This window comes from Rhamphochromis longiceps, linkage group LG7, assembly GCF_057381845.1.
Source record: "Rhamphochromis longiceps isolate RC_006_pf linkage group LG7, R_longiceps_female_GT1.1, whole genome shotgun sequence".
NCBI classification, from domain to species: domain Eukaryota; kingdom Metazoa; phylum Chordata; class Actinopteri; order Cichliformes; family Cichlidae; genus Rhamphochromis; species Rhamphochromis longiceps.
Window position 1 is genome coordinate 2,504,025 of NC_140563.1, and position 20,156 is coordinate 2,524,180.

Here is a 20,156-nt window from a genome sequence, read left to right on the forward strand (position 1 = left end):
ATTGGGAGACAGAGGGATGGTCCCCACGCACATCTGTACACAGAGACGTATGCGTCTGCTACTGCCACAAATACCTCCAGAGACACTGTGTCTCAAGGGCATCCCTTAAACAACTGTCCTTTTTATGCTTCCTTATCCCCCCCAGCCCCCCCCCACAACCGAACACCATCAATCTAGCCATTTACTTTAACTTTATTTCTCACTCCATTAGTTTCTAGGACACAGAGCGGCACAAAGAGAGAATAGGGTGGGGTGGGGGCTGGAGGAGGAAGAGTGTGAAAAAAATGAAAAGAAAGTTTGGCTCCTTGGAGAGATAAAATGTAATTTCACAGTCAACTTACTGTGATATATTATTTCACAACAATGGGGTGTGGGCTGATATGAGCCCTGCTTGGCACCTGTACAGAGCACTTAGAACATCAGCGATGGTTCTCCGGAGACGCTGGTCATATGTAATTGTGTGTGTGTGTGTGTGTGTGTGTGTGTGTGTGTGTAGGCGTGGGCTAAATTATCCCCAAAAATCACCTGAATGGAGCTACCAGGAGGGTCCAGCCCACTGGGTTAAAGCGAGCACAGTCAACTGGAAAATATAAGCAGTTGTAACAAACGCGCAAAACAAATCTAATTTTTTTAGTGTTATTTAATGTGAAATAATATTTCCAGTCTGTGATTTCATGTCGTTGTGTGTTGAGCTTTAGTGGGAATAAGCAGCAGGTGTAGATAAACCCAAGCGCAAGAAGAATAAGAGACAAAATCTATTTCTACCCCATCCTTTGACATATTTGCAACACGACAGTTCAGCCAAATGAAAGAATCCAAACATCATTTATTCCAGTAGCTGCGCTCCCTCGTTGCTCGCACTTTACACAGAGTCTTATCCAAGAACATGTTACAGCAGTGATGGATGCCTCGTGCTTCATTAGCTGCAGTCTGTCCTGGGAATCACTTACACAATATCAAACAGCTTTGGCCAGAAATCTAATGAGGCAAACAGCAGATGGCGAGAGTTACGTCACGTGAGAAATGCTCTCATTTCAATTCAAAACATAATATCGACTAACATCCGCTCAGCGGTTCTTCTGGAGCTGCTGGTCTTTGAACATTTATTAAACACGCCAAGTATCGAGGACGGATTTAAATGAAATTCTCACAAATATATAATCGACCGAAACAGCAGAACAACAGAACGGGTGGGCGTGTCCCCATCGCTTAATCACAGTTTGCTGGCCTTCTGAAACTGGGACACGAAGCCGAGCACCTGATCTGACGCTGCGATGACCTTATTCTGAAGGTAACGCGCGCTGTTTTTAGACGTCTCGTTCAGGAAGTAACGATAGTTCACCATGATGCCGCAGGAGTTGGCCACACCCCTGGGGCTGGTGTCGGCACGCCAGTTGAGCCGCCACATTGTAGCGCCATTTTGCAGGTGGAAGTTAGCCACTGGATTGAGAGCATAGCCGCGCCGCTTCTCCCCGTACAGGTACCAGGCGCACAGACGCATCAGAACAGGCTCCAGGACTCCGCACAGTCTCTCTGAACGCATCCACTCGTTAGAGCTGAGGAGCTTGCGAAGGGAATCCACGGTCGGGGTCCCCGGGGTCGAATCGGTGGCATGTTGTATCTCCTTCCACTCTTCCTCAGAGAGCAGATCAAATGCACGGCCCTCCTTCCTGCACTGGCTGAGCAGGCCTTGAAGCCAAGCGGAGAAGCCTGGAATGGGTGACAGGCTGGAGAACTGGGCCATGACAGGGAACTCGCTCTGGAAGGCAGAAGAGAGGCACAGAGTTATACCCATGACCTATTTACATCCAGTCGAATTTCATTCATTCAAAAAGGCCTGTGCATTTCAGGCTGCAGCACTGTTTTTACAGTATGTACAATCATGTGCATTAATGCAGTAAAAGCCGTAAAATAGCCTCAACTTTTCCAAACAGGCGGAAAGAAGAAAAAAGATCATTTGAAAATCCAAACTGGGGATGCAAAGAGGAAACAGAGAGACCACGTACGAGGCAGCACAGATCTTATCTTTACTACAATGTAAAGGTCACCAGTTTTACAGCAGTGGAAAAAGGAGTGATGAACACTCACCTCAGCATCAAAACATGTTTGTTCCCAGGCAGCTGCTCAGGCCTTTAGCTCCTCAGAGAGGGACAGCACTGCAAATCAGCTCCTCTGCTTCATGATCCTGCCCTCCTGATGGAGATGGATGACCCTCTCTGTCCTTACCTCCCTCTTATTCCATCCACCTCCTCTGTCCCTTGCACCTTTAATACCTGTCCTTTTCTTTCAACAGCCGCCCCCGCGTGTCTCTGCCTCCTGTTGTCTGCCCACACACGAACCAGTCACCCACCCACTCACCCATCTCACAAGTCCTCTTCCACCCCACTACCTCTCTACTTTCACAAAAACGCTCCCCCTCCCCTCCCCTCCCCGGCCCATCTTCGCGCTTCGGCGTCTAGGTTGATAAGTGACGGAGCAAATGTGGCAGGCAGAGAAGTGAAAGGCTGCCGATGAAAGTGTCAGACAAACCCTGGAGGGACACGTCGCTGTCTGTGTGCCTTGTTCTGCAACATTGTTTCTATTCCTCCCTTGATCTCGACCCCCTCGGCCCCTTTTACACTAAAAGCCAACCTTCTCACTCTCAGCGTCCTGCTGCCTTTGTACTTCTTTGCACTTCCTTATTCTAACCTCTACTTTTAACTACTGCCTGTTAGGAGTGGGCAGTGTTTACAGAACAGGAAGGTACCCGAATCAGGACAGAAACAGTAAGAAAGGAGGAAAAAGAAACTGGGAGGATAGAATATAGAAGAAAGGATGGAGCGGTGCCAGAACTACGCTCCAGGGTCCAATCTACAAAGACAAGCAGGGCGTCCTCTTTACCTTAAATCACCACGGTGACCTTTTCTTTTCCCCTCTGTCATCTATCAGTCATCAGAGTGCTCCCTCTGTGCTACGCCGCTCCTCTCTTCACCTTTACAAACGCTAAAGAAGCCAAGCTGAGAAACCTCTGCCACAGCTGGCTTTGAAGTAAAGCACTGCAGTCACTCGTCAGGGTCACGGGTACGATTCCCATTCATGGAAAACTGTCCAGAAGATTTCTTGAACCAAACAGAAGAATACATTCTGCCTCCCTGAAATATCATTCTATGTTAAAGCCTTTTATAGCATGTTGGAAACACCGACTCTGGTCGAGGAACCACGTGCAGATGAAACCAGTGCTTTCACGCTCTGCCCTGAACAGGCAAACACACGTTTGTGGTTTTTCTCCCTCTTTTCTGCCATGAAGCAAAAATTTCAATACACCAGAGTAAAGACTCCTCCTAGTTTTAGGAGACGACCTGACAAACCCTCACTCGGGCTTCTCTCCGCCGGCCCTCCGCAAGTTTTCAGAATTCATTTTGAGATTTTGCTTTGCACTTCTAAAACACATCTAGGTCTGGCCCCGAGCTACGTGGCAGAAATATTAACCCCATAAGAGCCCGTCTGCAGCTTTCAACTCCTCAGTTAGAGCTTTTCTGGCTGTTTTAAGGCAGCGGCTTAAATCCAACCGTGCTTTTGCCACCAGGGCTACTCAGCTTTTTCATGACCTGCCTGAGGAGATAAGGAGTGCTGAATCTGTGCCTTCTTTTAAATCACTTTTAAATACATTTTGTAGAGACTTAGTTTATAAAGTATTTGGTATATGAAGCAGTTGATATTATCATGATGATAAATAAAATCCCTAAAGCTAAAGACAGCTAGAGCTAAAAGCTTAAATTAGCTCAGGAGGGCAGTATGTATGTACTGATATTAAATTTTACTTAGTTAATTATAATTCTTGCTGTATACATTATTAAACAGCAAGATAAATAGCATAATTAGCCAATTGTGCCACCCACGACCCTGACAAGGATAAGCGGAAGGATGGATGGATGAAACGATATATTTTTAGACATAAGTTGTAACAGCCGCCGTTTTCTTTGTGAGTATTTATTACACGGCCTGCTGGGGGAAAAGCCTGCTCTAACGTTTGAGTCTAAGGTTTATTTTTTAGCACCTGAGGCCCTTTTTTTGCTTCTCATCCGTAAACACTCTGCATACTCGTTCATGGGATTCAGTTTATTTTGAAAAGTCTCAACAGGATCTTGAGCTTTATTGTGAAAGGTTTATGTGGAAAATAAACAAGCGGATACGCGATGGTGTTACCGTCGTTGTTGCTAACGACAACGCATAAAATCAGGCGCTTGTCTGTCCGCAGTGTGGTTCTATTAAATATAAGAGAAAGAGAGAACTTTAATAAATGAATATAGCCACTACAGTCACCATCAAAACCATGAAAAAATATTACCATAAACAGTTTATTTTGTGACACCACGAAACAAACGATAGACGTTTTTATATATATCGTTATATCGAACAGTTATGAGATAACTAGTTACAGTGACACTGTAACTAGTGTCACTGTAACCCCTATCTGTCTGCATGAAAATGGATTTAGAAATAATTTGGAACTTTTTTCGCTCTGTCTGATCTGTTGTCTGTTACAGTTCACACCCACCTGCTAACTTCCACCTGTTCTTTCTAATAATGCTTGATCTGTTATTGTTCAGTATGTTTAATAGAGTATACAGGCAGGCAAAGATGTATACATCTATAGTAGTTCACTGCTATAAACATACAAGCAGTTATTTCCTCATTTAAACTGCCAGCTCTCTTCTTCAACGTTGCTTCGTTGCTCTGGAACGATTCCAAAGCTCAAGATCTTTAAGATTGCTTAGTGTGAGTCCCGTTCAGACCACTTTCACTTACACTTCTGCCACAGTGGCTGGACATCCTTCAGCGTGTCAAGTTTAGATTTTTCCTCCAGGAGGAGGGACTGTATCCGACTGCCAGGGTGGGTGCTGAGTCAAAAAAGCCCCCATACAGACCACACAGCCACCATCTCAGCTCCCGTATTTACAGTAGAAGGTCAATAAGCAGTATCATTTTGCTAATCAACTTTCGTGTGCACAACCCTGTGAAGACCAAAAAACCACCTCCTGACCTGAAGGCCTGCATATCTGCTCGTATGCATGCGTGCAAATAGTCAGACCAGCACTTCCAGGTAGACATTTATAACTAATAGCAGCAGGAAAAGTGGTCAAGAGGAGATGAAAGGACAGAGACAGGTGTCTCACAACTGTTAAGCTACTTTCTCTTTGCAGATAGAAAGGAGACAGAAATCTGCATTAGGAGGCTGGAAGAGCTATAACAGCACAAGTCAGAGGAAGTGAAAGAGTCTGTGATGTACCGTTATTTATTTTGTTCCAGTTCCTGTTTCTTTCGTTTCTTTTGTTTCTTTACTTTATTAAAGTCTCATTTCTCTTACACGCCTTCACGAATGCAGAATCCGCATCTTTAAGGCTTCTACAAAACAATGCAATATAACATCGGTGACGTGCGACACCCAAAGCCTTACTGCCGACGCAGAAAACACAAAACCATATCTGCGCTGCTCACTCAACCGTATGCTTCCATTAATAACAATGACAATAAGCAAACCACTTGCAGACATCAAAACAGTCACTTTGTATGGATAAATAAAATGAAAACACTTTAAACCTGATTTTCTTTTTTTATGAGGATACGCTATGAAAAGCTATTTCCCAGCTGTTGATGAGAGAAGCTTTTGATCTTCCATTCAGTGTTCCAATCGTTTAACAAGTGCGAGCTAGAGTGGTCCAACACAAAGAGCTCTTCTGTGCTTATTGAGAGGGATGGATGAGATGTTAGTACTGCCTGTCAGCTGAGTACTTCTCTCTTTATGTATACATGCATTCAGGCGCTATTGCAAGTGGGAGATTTATGATTCAGCACTAAGAATAAAAAAAAGGATGCTAAATGTAAGAAAGTAGGTCAGCTGGACAACACCTGAAGAAAGGGAGGAGCTCTGTGCCATGTGTGCGTTCACGATAAGGCATTATTATCTAGCTGTAATGGAAAGGTTGAGAAGCGTCACTGATGTGCCTCGCTACATCCTGGTTATATTTAGATAACACATGTTTACTTAACCTTGCTGCATCTCTTTCATTGACACTTATCTGGAATGTCATCGGTATTTTAAACAGGTACCGGCAATTTAATTAGCAGAATTAACCAAAAATGTTTTGCTCTCATCCCATCAACGGGAACACTGAGGCATTTCCAAATAATTCGATCATATCCTCAAAGACAATTCAAGTTCTAGTAGCTGCAACTGAGCCAAGGTAAACTCTGTCAGGCTAAAAATGTGAAAATGTGATTGTTTGTTGTATATAAGCACTAGGGGTGCAACGATACACAAAATCCACGGTTCGGTTCGATACTTTGGTGTCACGGTTCGATATTTTTTTCGATACAAAAAAAATGTTCATGCCTTTTTAATTTCTCATTTATTAAAATTATAAATATATATTTTAACTCAAAAGTACAGTTTTTAAATTTAATGTTGCTGAAACAACAAAGTAATAAAAAAATTAATCTGATGGAGAAATCACTCATCTTTGGAAAAGAGAGTTTATTACAGAGAAACGTCTCTTTCCAAAATAAAAGCTATACTACACGCTTCTTCTGGGCTATATTCTCAGCAGCATATTAAACATATCAGGTCCCCATAAGGAGAATCCTGTGCTAACGGCTGTCTAAATGACTCGGGTAAAGTTTGTAGCATGCGTGCTTGTTGTTTTTGTCTGCTTCCACTTGTCTTTGCACTAGGATGATGTCGGAGTAAATGTGCAGTCATACTCGTTGTGTTCCCACTAGTGCTGTCAGCGTTAATCTGAAATGACCTTAACGCCACAACACGGCAAATCTCCGTTAACGAGCTACCGCGGATCGCCCCGTGCGTGGGGCTGGACGGCCAACACGTTAACGAGCTAACTGCGCTAACACACTAGCTCCCACCCATGTAATTGAGCATTGCGTGGCACATCCAACATACTGTTTTACTTTAGTCCATGACGCGCTTACCTTCAGGGTCATACGTCACATGAAAACCAAAATAGTTCCAAAGGCCAGATCTGAATGAGGGTGGGGGAGGTTCAGTTTGCTATGTTGCAACGAGCTTAGCTTCTGTCTCGCTAGCTTGCGCTGCGCTCAGTGAATCTGCGTTCGACTACTCTGCCTAGGCTGCACTGTCGAGCGCAGATCCACTGAGCGCTCAACACAGACAGCATCGTCAGAAGGAAAATTGATAAAATAAATTACAAATGTTGTATTGTTCGATACATATGCGTACCGAACCGAAAGCTCTGTATCGAACGGTTCAATATCGATACGAGTATCGTTGCACCCCTAATAAGCACCTGCAGCCCACATTCGCTTACCTGCAATTCACGCACCACCCTCTTGATGAGGACATTGCCCAGTTCCACCCCTTGCAGGCCAGCTTGTGTTGAAGAGATCGAGTAGAAGATAGCTGAATTGATCTTATTCACGTCTTCGTCTGAGTCCAGGGTGGCAAACTCACGAACAATACTCTGAGAAAAAAGAAAGAGAGAAGATCATTTTTTCTTTAGGCTGGAGTAAGGAAGACAAATCCTGCACTACTCATGCAGCTGTAAACCCATTTTCAGTGTTCTTAGCTGCTGAGCTGCTGTCAGGGCAAGTTTCACTACAACTATTTGAGAGCCGCTGGGGCAGAACTGTGGAAATCGTTGCACAATTTTACACTGTGAAATATTCTTGGATTTCAGTGTTGTGAAAACCGCCTTTAGCTCGCACAAAAACAAAAAGAAGCGATTGCTGAGCATAAAGCTTTGTTTAAACAGGAATGTGCAGTTACAAGGCCTTGGCCGTGATGTTTCTTCATACTGGTCACGTGACAGGAGGACCGACACAGTAAATCCCAGACGTGTAACTGTCTTCTACGCTTTAATAAAGGGACACAAACCGTTACAGCAGCCTCCGGCTACTGAGTCTAACCTGTATGTTATCAGAGATGTCTTCAGTCAGAGCCACGTGGAGTACAACCAAGGGCTCTCCCGGCATGGCAGCATGGGTGAAGGCATAGCAGCGTCGGTACGGTCCCACTCTGCGCTTCAGGTCGGTCCAGTTTCTTACAGGGTGCACTGCCTCATACCTGGGAGAAGGCAGGCTCATGGTTAGCTCCAAAGTCCTTGGTTACCGATATGAAATGTTATTAGTTACACGCCTCCAGCTTAAATAATCACAGCAGCTTAAAAAAACTCAGTGTCCTTTTTGCAGCACAGGATCCTTCAGCTCAGACGGAGGTCGACAAAAGCGGCGTCTCATTCGGGCGGCTCAAAGAACCACCACAAGTGGGTCTGATTAGCTGCGTCGAGCCAGTTAGCTTTGAATGACATTTTCCTCATTTTTCATTCAAAGATAAAAGTTTTGTGTTACTCAATTTCAAATATTACGTTTTTAATTGCAACGGTTTGCAAAAGACCTTCTTTTTCTGCTATTCTAACATAAAATAGCCAAATTAATATAAAGCTAAATACAGGCGTTACAAAGTTTTAATTAAAGTGATTACTAACATTTGTGTTTGCAAACTTTTACATCAAACTGGCTGCTGTGAAAGATCTTTATAGCAATAGCTTCACATGGGGCGCTTAATAGGGCTCCTATTTATATTATATTAGAGTATATCGTTGATTATATCGAACTTCCATCGTTGCACCATCGAGAGCATCCTGACCAACTGTATAACAGTCTGGTACGGGAACTGCTCTGCCTCGGACCGGAAGGCGTTGCAGAGGGTCGTGAAAACTGCCCAGCGCATCACCGGAGCACCACTTCCTGCCATAAAAGACATCTACAGGAAGCGGTGTCTGAAAAGGGCTGGGAAAATCATCAAAGACCCCAGTCACCCATCACATGGACTCTTCACCCTCCTGCCCTCTGGGAGGCGCCACAGGAGCCTCCGGACTAAGACCACCAGGTACCGGAACAGCTTCTTCCCCACAGCTGTCAGACTCCTGAACTCTGCCTCCTGACATCTGACCCACGTTAAACTCATGGACTGAACATACACACACCCACAATGGACAACTGTACCCTCAAACACAATAATAACATGGACTGAACCGCCACTCACAACCACTAGCACTTTATATAGCCTCTGTAGAAACTATCTACACCCTCACTTATCTTAACTGCACTACTGTATAGCTCTGTGTAAATAATCATTCTGTACATACGATAATCTTTAATCCTACAACTGTTTACAACTTGCATAGTTCCCATTTCTGTATAACTGTATATCTCAGATTCTGTAAAGTTATTTATTTCATATTCTGTATAGTTTTTCATATTTATAGCCTGTACATAGCCTGTACATAGCTTGTACTCACTACAGCCCACATAGAATATAACTATAAGTTATATTCTATAACTTATAGTTATAGAATATTCACAACATACCTCATACCGTGTACATTATAACATAATAGACCCATTTCTGTAATATACTTACATATCTATATTATTGCTAATATATATTGTAATATATCTATATCACTAAAGCACTTCTGGATGGATGCAAACTGCATTTCGTTGCCCTGTACCTGTGCATGTGCAATGACAATAAAGTTGAATTCTATTCTATTCTATATAAACTATGTTGCGATCGTGGCTCAAGAGTTGGGAGTTCGCCTTGTAGTCAGAAGGTTGCTGGTTCGAGCCCCGGCTTGGACAGTCTCGGTCGTTGTGTCCTTGGGCAAGACACTTCACCTGTTGCCTACTGGTGGTGGTCAGAGGGCCCGGTGGCGCCAGTGTCCGGCAGCCTCGCCTCTGTCAGTGCGCCCCAGTGTGGCTGTGGCTACAATGTAGCTGCCATCACCAGTGTGTGAATGTGTGTGTGAATGGGTGGATGACTGGTTGTGTAAAGCGCTTTGGGGTCCTTAGGGACTAGAAAAGCGCTATATAAATACAGGCCATTTAGCTAATTTCACTGCAATATTTTGAGGACTGTCTCACCTGCTACCTTGTTTACCCGCCTTCTAAAGTGCACCTGATTTCTGTACAGTGGGAATAGGAAGTGAAATGACTCCCCCTAGAGCCTGGAGTAAAGCTACAGTTATATTCTAATACTAATCATTTCCAAAACCTGTAGCTGAATCTTTAGGTAAAGATAAAAGAGAGAAATGCACAGCTAGTTGGGCTGCTTTAAATACATTAATCAGCTGTAGCACCTTCTCCCAACAAGTACTTCAAACTTGTGTGTGCAAGCAGGTGCATGTGTGTGTTTTTACCTCCCTCTGTCATGCTACAGCAGCCCTGTCCACGTGTTTAAATGCTCATGAAGTTCATTTAAACACGTGGACAAGCCCGCTGTCCCTATGGTTACAGAGGAGGGGTTAAGTAAACAGTCATTTTTAAAACTGTGCTGTCTAATGTGCTTCAGGGAAGAAGAAGAAACAGCCTGCGATGCGATTCTACAGTTAAAGATGAGGAACAACACTGGGTCGCAGTGATGCCCTTACTGGCTGATCTTCTGCAGGATCTCGCAGGGGGACTGCCAGGTGATTCTCTCGAGTCGCAGCAGACCTACAGAGAACCACTCAGACAGCAAGCTCTTCAGCGCACCATTCAGGTCCTGTGGGAGAAAAAGGGGAGCGTTTAGCTGTAACAGCCACATCCAGCTGATAATTGAAACATTCGCCACATTCTTTCTGTTTCAGAGAGCAGCTCAGCAGCTGCTCTGTCAAGTAAATATAGTACAAGAAAAAGAAGGTCATCCACAATATTGAGTAATGCAAGCACTAACTAAATGTCATTTCACTGTTGCAGTGAAAAGCTGGAAGTGGAAAATAAAATACTGTCTTTTCTATTCCTATTAAGAACTGGATAAATACAGGCTTTACAACCCTGTGACCTGTTTTATTAGGAACTCACAAAGTAGAGCAGCGCAGCAGCTGAAGTTTGTCTGTGGCGATGAACAATTCATGGCCACATCTTGGACACTGTGCCTGGATGTGTGCTCCTTTGGGCGTCGGTATACAGTTTGAATGTTTTCACATTATGAATAGTGATTTGTTCGAGCTTGCAATAAGCGTAGAAGGGGCACTTCAATAAGCAACTTGCCATTTGAAAGCAGGCCTGTCCTCCAACAAAGGTCAGACTTCATTTAAAGCAAATCTCTTGCAAACACACAAACAAGCTCACAAGGTGCACATACTCAGGCACATAAATAGAGCTTATATTGGCTGTTTCATAGGATGGCTTCTCTTCAGGCTTACTTTAATGCCAGCTTGTCAATCATAATAAAAGCTAATACAAACAAGCACAACTACAGTCATGGTGTAAAAGCCAGTGGCTGAAATTCTCCACGAGCAGCGATCGAATCCAAAGCTAACAGCATTTGAAATTCATCCCCACATATAAGCATCATGCCCCGCATTATTCAGCTGTACGGTTGAGAAGTTTCAGACTAGAAGATTCTGTTGAGCAAAGAGCAAATCAAAAGTAACCCTGAAATACAATTTTAGCAAAACTTCAATTTCGACTTATTTCATAGTATATATGTGTTCCCCAGACTTCACAAGCTGCCAGAAGGGAAATAATCTACGATAGCTGATACGCACATCAACAACGCCGTGAGGGAATAGCAGCCGCTGGCTTGGGCGGCCAATTTTCACCCACACAAAAGAGAGGTCAAACTGGGATGTGTATTCCATTGACCCAGCAGAAGATGGAGTCTTTAGAAATGGAAGAGTGCATCACTCAAGGCCTCGAGTTAGGAGAGAGGGAGAGAGGGATGGCAGAAAGAAAGGGAAGGGGTAAAAAAGAAAATCCTGCAACCCATTAAAAAGAAAATGAAGCGACACTTTTGACACCGGAGCCGTATCAATGCAGCCGAGCGCGGATGCTGTAAGGTGATACAGCCTCTGCTACAAGCAGCCTCTCTACCTCGAGCTGGAGTTATTTTGTGACTATACAGTGAGCCAGCATGAGCTGCCTGCACAAGGCCAGATGACCACTGACTGTCCAAGTGTTTCAAAGGTCAGTCAGAGCCTGCCAGTACCTTTGCTCCAGCAGGGCGCGTGCCATTTGTAAGCTTGTGCGTTGAAGGGGAAAAAATAGTCCCGCTGACACGTGCACCCCCAGGGAGCCAACTAACACGATATCCTTGACATGTCCTAACCAGTGTTGGGCAAGTTACTTTGAAAAAGTCATTAATTACTTGAAAATTAACTATTACGTTACTTTAAAAAAAACATTTAACCCCCTGGGCTCCAGGGTATAATTGGCCATTTTTCACTACGTTTGATTTTCCCTCCACATTTCACCTTTAAAAACTATTTCCTTTGCCTTGTTTATCATTGTTTTCAGCACAACCTCACGTGTCTGAATTTACAGTCATGTTTTCATTTTGACAGACTGTATTGATCTAAAAATCAGACAAAAAACATAAAATCCGAGTAGAAAAGGTGGATTTTTTACTGTAACAACCACAAACATGTTTAATGAATCATATTTCATAACTTTAAATGCAAATATAAATTGTCAATTTTAAAATCTATGTACAACCTATGTACAAGTTTTGCAAATAATAATGTTATTTGCAGCCATTTACCTTTTATTCCTTTTTCAATAAGATGCCACAAATTGTTTGTGCCACTCCAAAAACATAATTTCTGTCCACTATAAAGGAAACATCACAGCCTGATACCTGCAGGTCTGACAGCAGCAGGTGTGTCACTCCTGTTTCTTCCTGGAGACAGCAGTCGCCTCATTGTTCTGACACACAACACAAAACTATCCACAACACTACACACTAACTACACAAGACAACACATTAACTACACACTCCAAACACGCTAAACGTCACAAATCTCTCACATCTCAAAACTCGCTCTCTCTCGCTCCCTCTCTCTCTCTCTCACTGTCACTCCTAAAACTTCCGCCTCTTCCTAAACAACCAAACGTCATGTTTCCATATCATTTCTTGATTGGTCGACATGGTGCATTTTTCCACCAACACCAAAGGGCTGTTTTTTGTTTTGTTTTTTTATTTGTTGCTCATAAGCAGAGAGGTCTCGAGAGGCACCTTGTTGCCTTGTCTTTAAGTGGCCATGTGATTGGCTTACCACGACTACTTTATTCTTCCTCAGTCAAACAGCAGCACTCATGCCATTGTTTCGCCCCCTGAGCTCCAGGTGTTGTGCCAAAAAGTGATCGTCGGGCAGAAAGTGATCACCGTCCGCGGGAGCGCGAAGCTGCTTAAAGCTGCAGCGCCCAGATTACTTACAGCTACTTCCTGCAGCTGATATAAGATGCAGTAAGCTGAACACAGCTTCACCCGTCTGCTTGTTGAAAAATAGTAACACGACCGCATTTTCTCGTTAGTAACGGTAACGGCGTTGTAACGATAGGAACAGTAATTAGTTAGATTACTCGTTACTGCAAAAAGTAACGCCATTACTTGTAACGCCGTTGTTCCCATGACTGGTCCTAACATCTTCCAGTTGCAGTTTGGGGCAACACAAATGAAAGGGCCTGAAGCAAAAAGGTGAGAGGGAACATCAAAAATCAATATGCAAATCCAACTAATCTAAATGAAAGAGAAACACAGCGACTCGGTCTTGGGTACATTTAAAAAGCGAATGTACCCAAGCCTTGTATGCTGTACTGTAGTTCTACAGTCATTACCATATTCTGATTGCAAGGTCTCCCTTGGTATGCACATACCTTCAACGCAGGTACAAAAAGCTTCACGTAGGCTGTGACCTTTTCTCATTTTTTAGCTCAATCAATGCAGGCGGTAACAACAAGCAAAGATTACGAGGCACCAACAAGACCAGATACAGTGCTGAGAAGAAGTCGGTACTCTGTTGGCAACTTAGACCTTTTTAAGCTACACAGGCTCTCAGTGGTCCTGGGTTATTGAGATTAAGCACATCTGAACCACGTTAGAGCAGGAACGGTGCAATCGGGGTCTTTAAAAAACATATCAGCCAGTAGCACTTAACACATGAAAACACATGATTGCAAGGTCAAAGGCATATGCACTTTCAGTGCTTTCCAAAGCAAAACGTAGAAGCTGAAGATGACTAAAGTAGGCTTTCATAAAATAGCTGCTTATGATACCAGAAAAAGACATTTTAGTTGAACTATAATAGCTTTTGATTGTGGTTTTCTAATTTTGATTCACATATTTCAGCACAAGAATTTTACAGATCAGCATAAAGAAAAATGTGGGTTTTTAACACAAAACTAAACAGAGATGTTAATGAGGTTTTATCAAATGTTGAGACTGAGAAAGATTTGCTCATTCTGAGCTTGATGCCAGCAAGCCAAACTTATAAAAGAAAAAGTGGAACTTATATAAAGGCTGGAAAGACGTGCAATGCTTAATAAAGAAAAAGTAGAAGTGAAAGAAAGTACCTCAGCGTGATGGCTTATTACTGAAAGGCATCCGTCTTTTAGCCCTTTAATAAATATAGTGAAGTACACTCACAAAGTGCCAGTACTTTCATTCCCATCTAGATTTCTTTAAAATAGCACCTTGTGCGCCTTCAAAGACTTGGAGTTGAGAGCACTGCTACGCTGTATCTTAAAGGAAGAAAAGCACCTGTTGGAACATGATTGGATTAAAAAGGCGTCCCGGAGAGACCGTCTTTCATAAGTGAAAATGTGGAGAGGTTTACCACTTTGCGAATGACTGCACAGGCAAACAATTCAGCTATTTTAGAATAACCTTTCTCAACATAAAATTGCAAAGAATTTGCGGATTTCATCATGTTTGGTACAAAACCTGAATATAACAAATAAAAATAGGGTTGCAAACTATCAATTAATTGTGATGGCTGACTACAAAAACCAGTTCAAACTCAGGAAAGAAAAACGCTGTGCCTGAGCTTGTTTAACACAGACTAAAGTTAAATGCATGCCTGCGGTCTGAAATTGTATCTGATTGTATAGGCAGGCACTGGTCTACATCTATACCATTACTGCTGAATGATATATGCAGGTTTACTTCAAGACAATATCTTTCTTCATTGAAGACGTATCCCTGACCCAACGTTTTGGAATCTGCTGCTGGCATCAAGTTTAAAATGAGCACAAACTTATGTGACATTCTGTCTTTGGAATCCTGTAAATGAAATCCATGGTTTACGCAGTTTGAGCATGATAGCATGCTTACATAACACCAGTGGGTTATTTATAACTCCACTTTCACATCTAATCAGTCTGGGTCCAACATTGAGATCCAGCAGGCATAACGGAACGCAAGTCAGAGGCTGACATGAAACCAACAGAAAAGTCATCCTGTAAACATACTGCAGTTGCAGGAACTGCCACATAAACAATGCATGTATGCAATTACCAGTACTTGTAACTAACAAAATCATTTTTTATGTTTCTGTTATGTTTAGTTCAGCAGCATGTGTAAGCTCTTTGATCAAGTTGATATTTTCTATGTTTAAATACGATTATTGTTGTAGTTTGAAATAAAAATGTCATCACAAATGTCAAACATTCTCTAGTTTCAGTTTCTTGGTAATCAGAATTTCCATCTTTACTTTTTCCACACCTGACCAGACAATAAGAAAAAGATAAAGCCGATGTTGTAACTGTGGAAAAATCATGAAGAATATGTTACTCTGACAATGTAAATATTCTAAAAAATGTAAGTTAAAAAAATCACAACTGCTTTATTTGTTTACATAGCACTAAGGTTCAGTTGATAGACTTTCTAGCACATTACACTGAATGACAGAACAGATATCAGAATCAAACCACTTGTGGTAATTTTATTATTGCTATTAGTATCAAATATGGGGCTTTAGATGTGAATACCTCTACAGTGTTTATATCTGTACTCTCAAACTAAGTGCACGAACTACACGCTGACAAACCCACTTAAAAATATTCCACTGTTACCACTTACAGCGTGCATAAGCACTGTTACACCCTAGTGTGAACTGAAAGGTGTGATTATATTGACGCCTGAATGATGAGGCCTGTGAGACTGCCTTTATGGTTAAATGCGCTGCCAGAAATGTACCATTATAAGTGGGCAAAGAACATGGGATCGGTGTAATGGGATCTTTATGGGTTTCTTTCCGCCGCCTTTTCTTTAAAGTCCGTTTTAACTGTCTTCAAAGGATGCATTCAAAATATTCATTACATGCCTGATTAATATTCAGTTCTTTCCCTTTGTAGCTACGGCAGAGAAGTTCTTATTCAGCTATAGAATTAAACATTTGAAAGTCTTTTTTAAACACGAGAGATTTCCAACAACAGTGGAAGACAGCTCTGATCAGCTGAGCTGTCCATCCAGAACACGCAGGAAGTCTGAAGAAAGCTCTGAAATTGAGCTTGACAGTGTTTTTGTCCCAAACAAGCCCCCGTCTAATCAATATGTTAAACAATCATACACTAAGAAGGAATCAAAAAGGACTCGTTAATTACATGGTTAGTAAGGGGGAGTTAACTGGGGCAAAGGTGCACTGAACCCGTGATGAAATATGAACCGGGGGGCAGCGCACAGGCTGCAGTGTGCAGGCGGCTATACTGTAGCTACCGTTGGATGCTGTCAGGTTATGTCACATGCAGTGTCTCTATATTGGCAATGTCAAACACATAAACGCGAAAGCGAGCACCCGTAGAAATGTGAACGAATATTACCCTGATGTGCGGGCTGTCGCTAGCTTTGGACGAGATTATTTCGAGCACATCCGCTCGCAGATCCACAAGAAACTTCACTCCCCCCTCGACTCTGCTTATATGACTGAACAGCTGTTTATAACGGGGAGTCAAGGTGTACCGGAGTCTGTCTTCAGCTAGCAAAATGGTCGCCAAGTCCCGTAATTGAGTGTCCAGTAGCTTCAGTGCGAGCTCCGAAACACTTTTGTGGTCCACCCCGAAGTCTTGTGATAGCTTCGTTAGGAAACAAAGTTTATCTTCCTTATCGAGACTTTTGTAGAAGTACATGAACTCCAGGCTGTTAGTTTCGGGTGGGGGCGGGGATTTGTCCCTCGTTTCGTAGGAAGGTAAAGGTGCAACGACCCTCGATAGTATCTCCTCCATACCGGAGACACCGCCGCGACTATGTGTAGAGTACCGGCGCCTGCAGCGGACGTCTGAGGCCTCCAGAGCCACTCTGAGAAGAGCCCGGTGTCGCCAGCACCTTACACTGCTCCGGAAAGCCAAAATCACGGGATGGGATGTCATTACCGGGGGGAGGTTAAGCTGTCTGGAACCCACGACCAGTTACCACACACAGGAAATCATTTCCGGGTCTCTTAAAGAGACAGTACAACAAATAAAACGCACTAACCCGGTGTTGTGCCAAAAAGTGATCCTATGGACAGAAGTTCAGTTTCTAATGGCACAAAGTTCTGCCTATAGTGACGCCTGCCAAAAACTGATGTCATATGTTTCCGTGTGTTTGTTATATGTGAAATATCTTTACTTATGTTGATATTCGGTGGACTTCGGTAATCAGGGTTTAAAAATGGGTTATATATAAAATATATAAATTACCTGTTTTTCAAGTACCTTTGTAACTCTATGTTATTGTACTTACATTATAACCAATCCGGTCCTTTTTGTCCACTTTAAATATGTTTACAGAACTATTATTATATTTGTTGCAATGTCTGCTGTCCTCTTGCCCAGATTATTCTTTAAAAAGACATTTTTAATGTCAACGAGATTTTTTTTTAACTGCGTAAATAAAGGCTATATAAAAGTCACTACCAAAAACTGATTGCGGCTTGTACCTTCTTACAGGAATGTTGTTTGTGACTCAAGATGACTTGATATCATGAGGGATACATCTGACATATGTTTCACATATTTTAGAGCAGAGCTTCCCAAAGTGTGGGGCCCGCCCCCTAGGGGGTGGAGATATTAGCTCTTTATACAGTAAAGTTACAGTGAGATACAAATAACATCAGGCTGATCCTGCCATGATTTGTTCCCTCGGTTCAAATCACGGACAAACAGGATCCCACAGCTGTTTTTGTTTTTAAACCCATTTTGCACATAGAGACATTTTTTGAAAAATGTATTGATAGCAATGTTGAATATTATTACACAGGGAAAAAAAACAACTACACGTACAATAATCACACCGTGACGCCTCTGCCTTTCTAATGGAGGGAGAGTAACTGTGTGTATGTAAGCGTGTAAAACCTGAAGATAGTCAGATTAACAGTAACAGTATTTTGTCTCTATTTGCAATTCATCTCATGTAAACAATAACGTGCGCACAGCGTGACGTGAAAAAAGGCACATACCTTTGACTTGCCTGATGAACTCTGTATTCCTCGTCCACACGTAAACACAAAAAAGGAGTTTTAAAAGATCTCCATTTTCAGTGATTCTAAACGTCGTTTACGTGTAGCTGAAGGACCCGTCCCATCCAGGCAACAAACTGTTCCAACTTCTGCAATCTGGTAGAAGGTTCAGCATCTTCCGGGCAAGGACAGAGAGACTCAAGAGGAGCTTCTATCCCCAAGCCATCCGGGCCCTAAACACACACACCCGCCCTCTCACATCATCTATAATTGACTGAGACAGGACTCTTCCAGACATTAAACCAAGGCACAATGTACATTTCAAATTCCTCTAATTTTAAATATGTTTATATTGTCTATCCTGTAAAATAGTCAGATGTCTATTCATATTAATGTACAGAATTCACCTGCTTGCTGCTACTACTGCACATTCACCCAATGTATATACTATATATATATATATATATATAATGTTCTTCCTCTACCCCCCCCCCCCAAAATTTTTGCACATGTCGAGGAGCGTGTCAGGCTACATTTCACTGTGTGTTATACTTGTATATGCATGTGACAAATAAAGATCCTTGAACCTTGAACCTAGCTGCGTTTTCAAAAACACCGGTGTACGTGCGGACGTAGCGTAAGAGAGTTAGCAGTTTAATCTCTTACTACCTGTAATTTATTGCAGATTACTTGTATTTGTTTAATTGTTTACTAAATGTTTGAGGTGTGAAATAAACCGCAATGGAGCAAAAGATGGGTGTGTGTGGCTGGAGGATGTGTTTGTGCGTGTCCGTGTGCGTGCGCGCACTGGGGGGGGGGGGGGGGGGGGCAATATTTTTCTTGTAAAACAAAGGGGGGCCCAGCAAAAAAAGTTTGGGAGCCACTGTTTTAGAGCAACAAGTTATTTATAGCACAGTGACTGGAACACAAGTGAAGAGAGATGTAACATCATACAAGACCATTGTTTCATCTGCCTCCATAATGACATCTCTCACCTTATCAACAAATCCAAAGTGTTTTGGATGCAGTGATTAGAGCTGCAAAGGGTTCATCTTTCACCATCTTACAATGCTTTGACTGCAGCCACTCCCCAGCTCTCTGTGAATGGTGCTCATGGCCATTGATCAATAGTCATCGAACAGTGGTCGCTGATCAATAGTCATGACAATAATGATCAAGAAACTGACCTCACAGCCTGTTGTTGTCAGTGGTGCTGCTTTCAATCATTGTGCAAATGTCCTGTTTATAAGGTTGGGAAACCTGCAGTCATCTGAGCCTGAAGACGTCACCTGGATGATGACGAAACGTTTCTCCCACTGAAAATGTCCAGATGAACAGAATCAGCGTTCTGGGATTTCCTTACCTGGATGACTGAGCTTGTAATGACATTTCTGTGTCAAAAAACTATCCTTGTTTTCTTAGAAGACATAATGATACCATAAAAAGTTTTACTGTGTTTTTGTGGGTATTTTGTCGACTCCATTTACATATAGGGGATTTTCACATATTTCACTGAAGAGGCATGTGCCACCCTGCCTAGACCTCTTGCCCCTCCTTTGTCCCCCCATGTAAAAAATTCTACAGCTGATTCTGCTTTACTGCTTTGAGTCCAAGACTTGGCAATTAAGGGGATTCACAGGAAAGAACATAGCCACTGAGAAGTGAAAAGATTAATTTTAAAATTACTTTTATCCATCACAGTCAAAGGAGCTTGCAAAGAAAAGCGTCTGGACTTCTTTAAGTTGCTTGAAGACGTTTCACCTCTCATCCGAGAAGCTTCTTCAGTTCTAAGGTCAAATGGTGGAGAGTCCCAGATATAAACCTAGTGGGAGTTTCCCCCCACAGAGGGACAAAGGACCCCCTGATGATCCTCTAATCGCCTGAGCCAAGATGTGAAACTGGGCGTGGGTCCCAATCAGCCAGAGTTTCGGGTGAGTTCATTGT

At 42.7% G+C, this 20,156-nt stretch overlaps 1 protein-coding gene across 1 annotated transcript; it reads right to left on the minus strand.

The window, feature by feature from the left end:
- Positions 1-806: 806 nt before the first annotated feature.
- Positions 807-17,340, minus strand: mlycd (malonyl-CoA decarboxylase). Its single transcript, XM_085411582.1, has 5 exons — positions 16,597-17,340; positions 10,446-10,558; positions 7,921-8,077; positions 7,323-7,475; positions 807-1,759 (listed from the first exon to the last, which is right to left on the minus strand). Exons 1-5 carry the CDS (start codon positions 17,140-17,142, stop codon positions 1,214-1,216), a joined length of 1,515 nt encoding a protein of 504 aa, XP_085267708.1. The 5' UTR covers positions 17,143-17,340; the 3' UTR covers positions 807-1,213.
- Between the last annotated feature and the right edge of the window lie 2,816 nt (positions 17,341-20,156).

Bases quoted from the DNA above. Each gene is read 5' to 3' on its own strand.
- mlycd (XM_085411582.1), bottom strand. From the start codon at position 17,142: ATGACATCCCATCCCGTGATTTTGGCTTTCCGGAGCAGTGTAAGGTGC. The intron at 10,559-16,596 runs GTAATATTCGTT...TTTCTCCCACAG, and splicing joins GCGACAGCCCGCACATCAGG to GACCTGAATGGTGCGCTGAA. The intron at 8,078-10,445 runs GTAAGGGCATCA...GCCTTCTCCCAG, and splicing joins ATCCTGCAGAAGATCAGCCA to GTATGAGGCAGTGCACCCTG.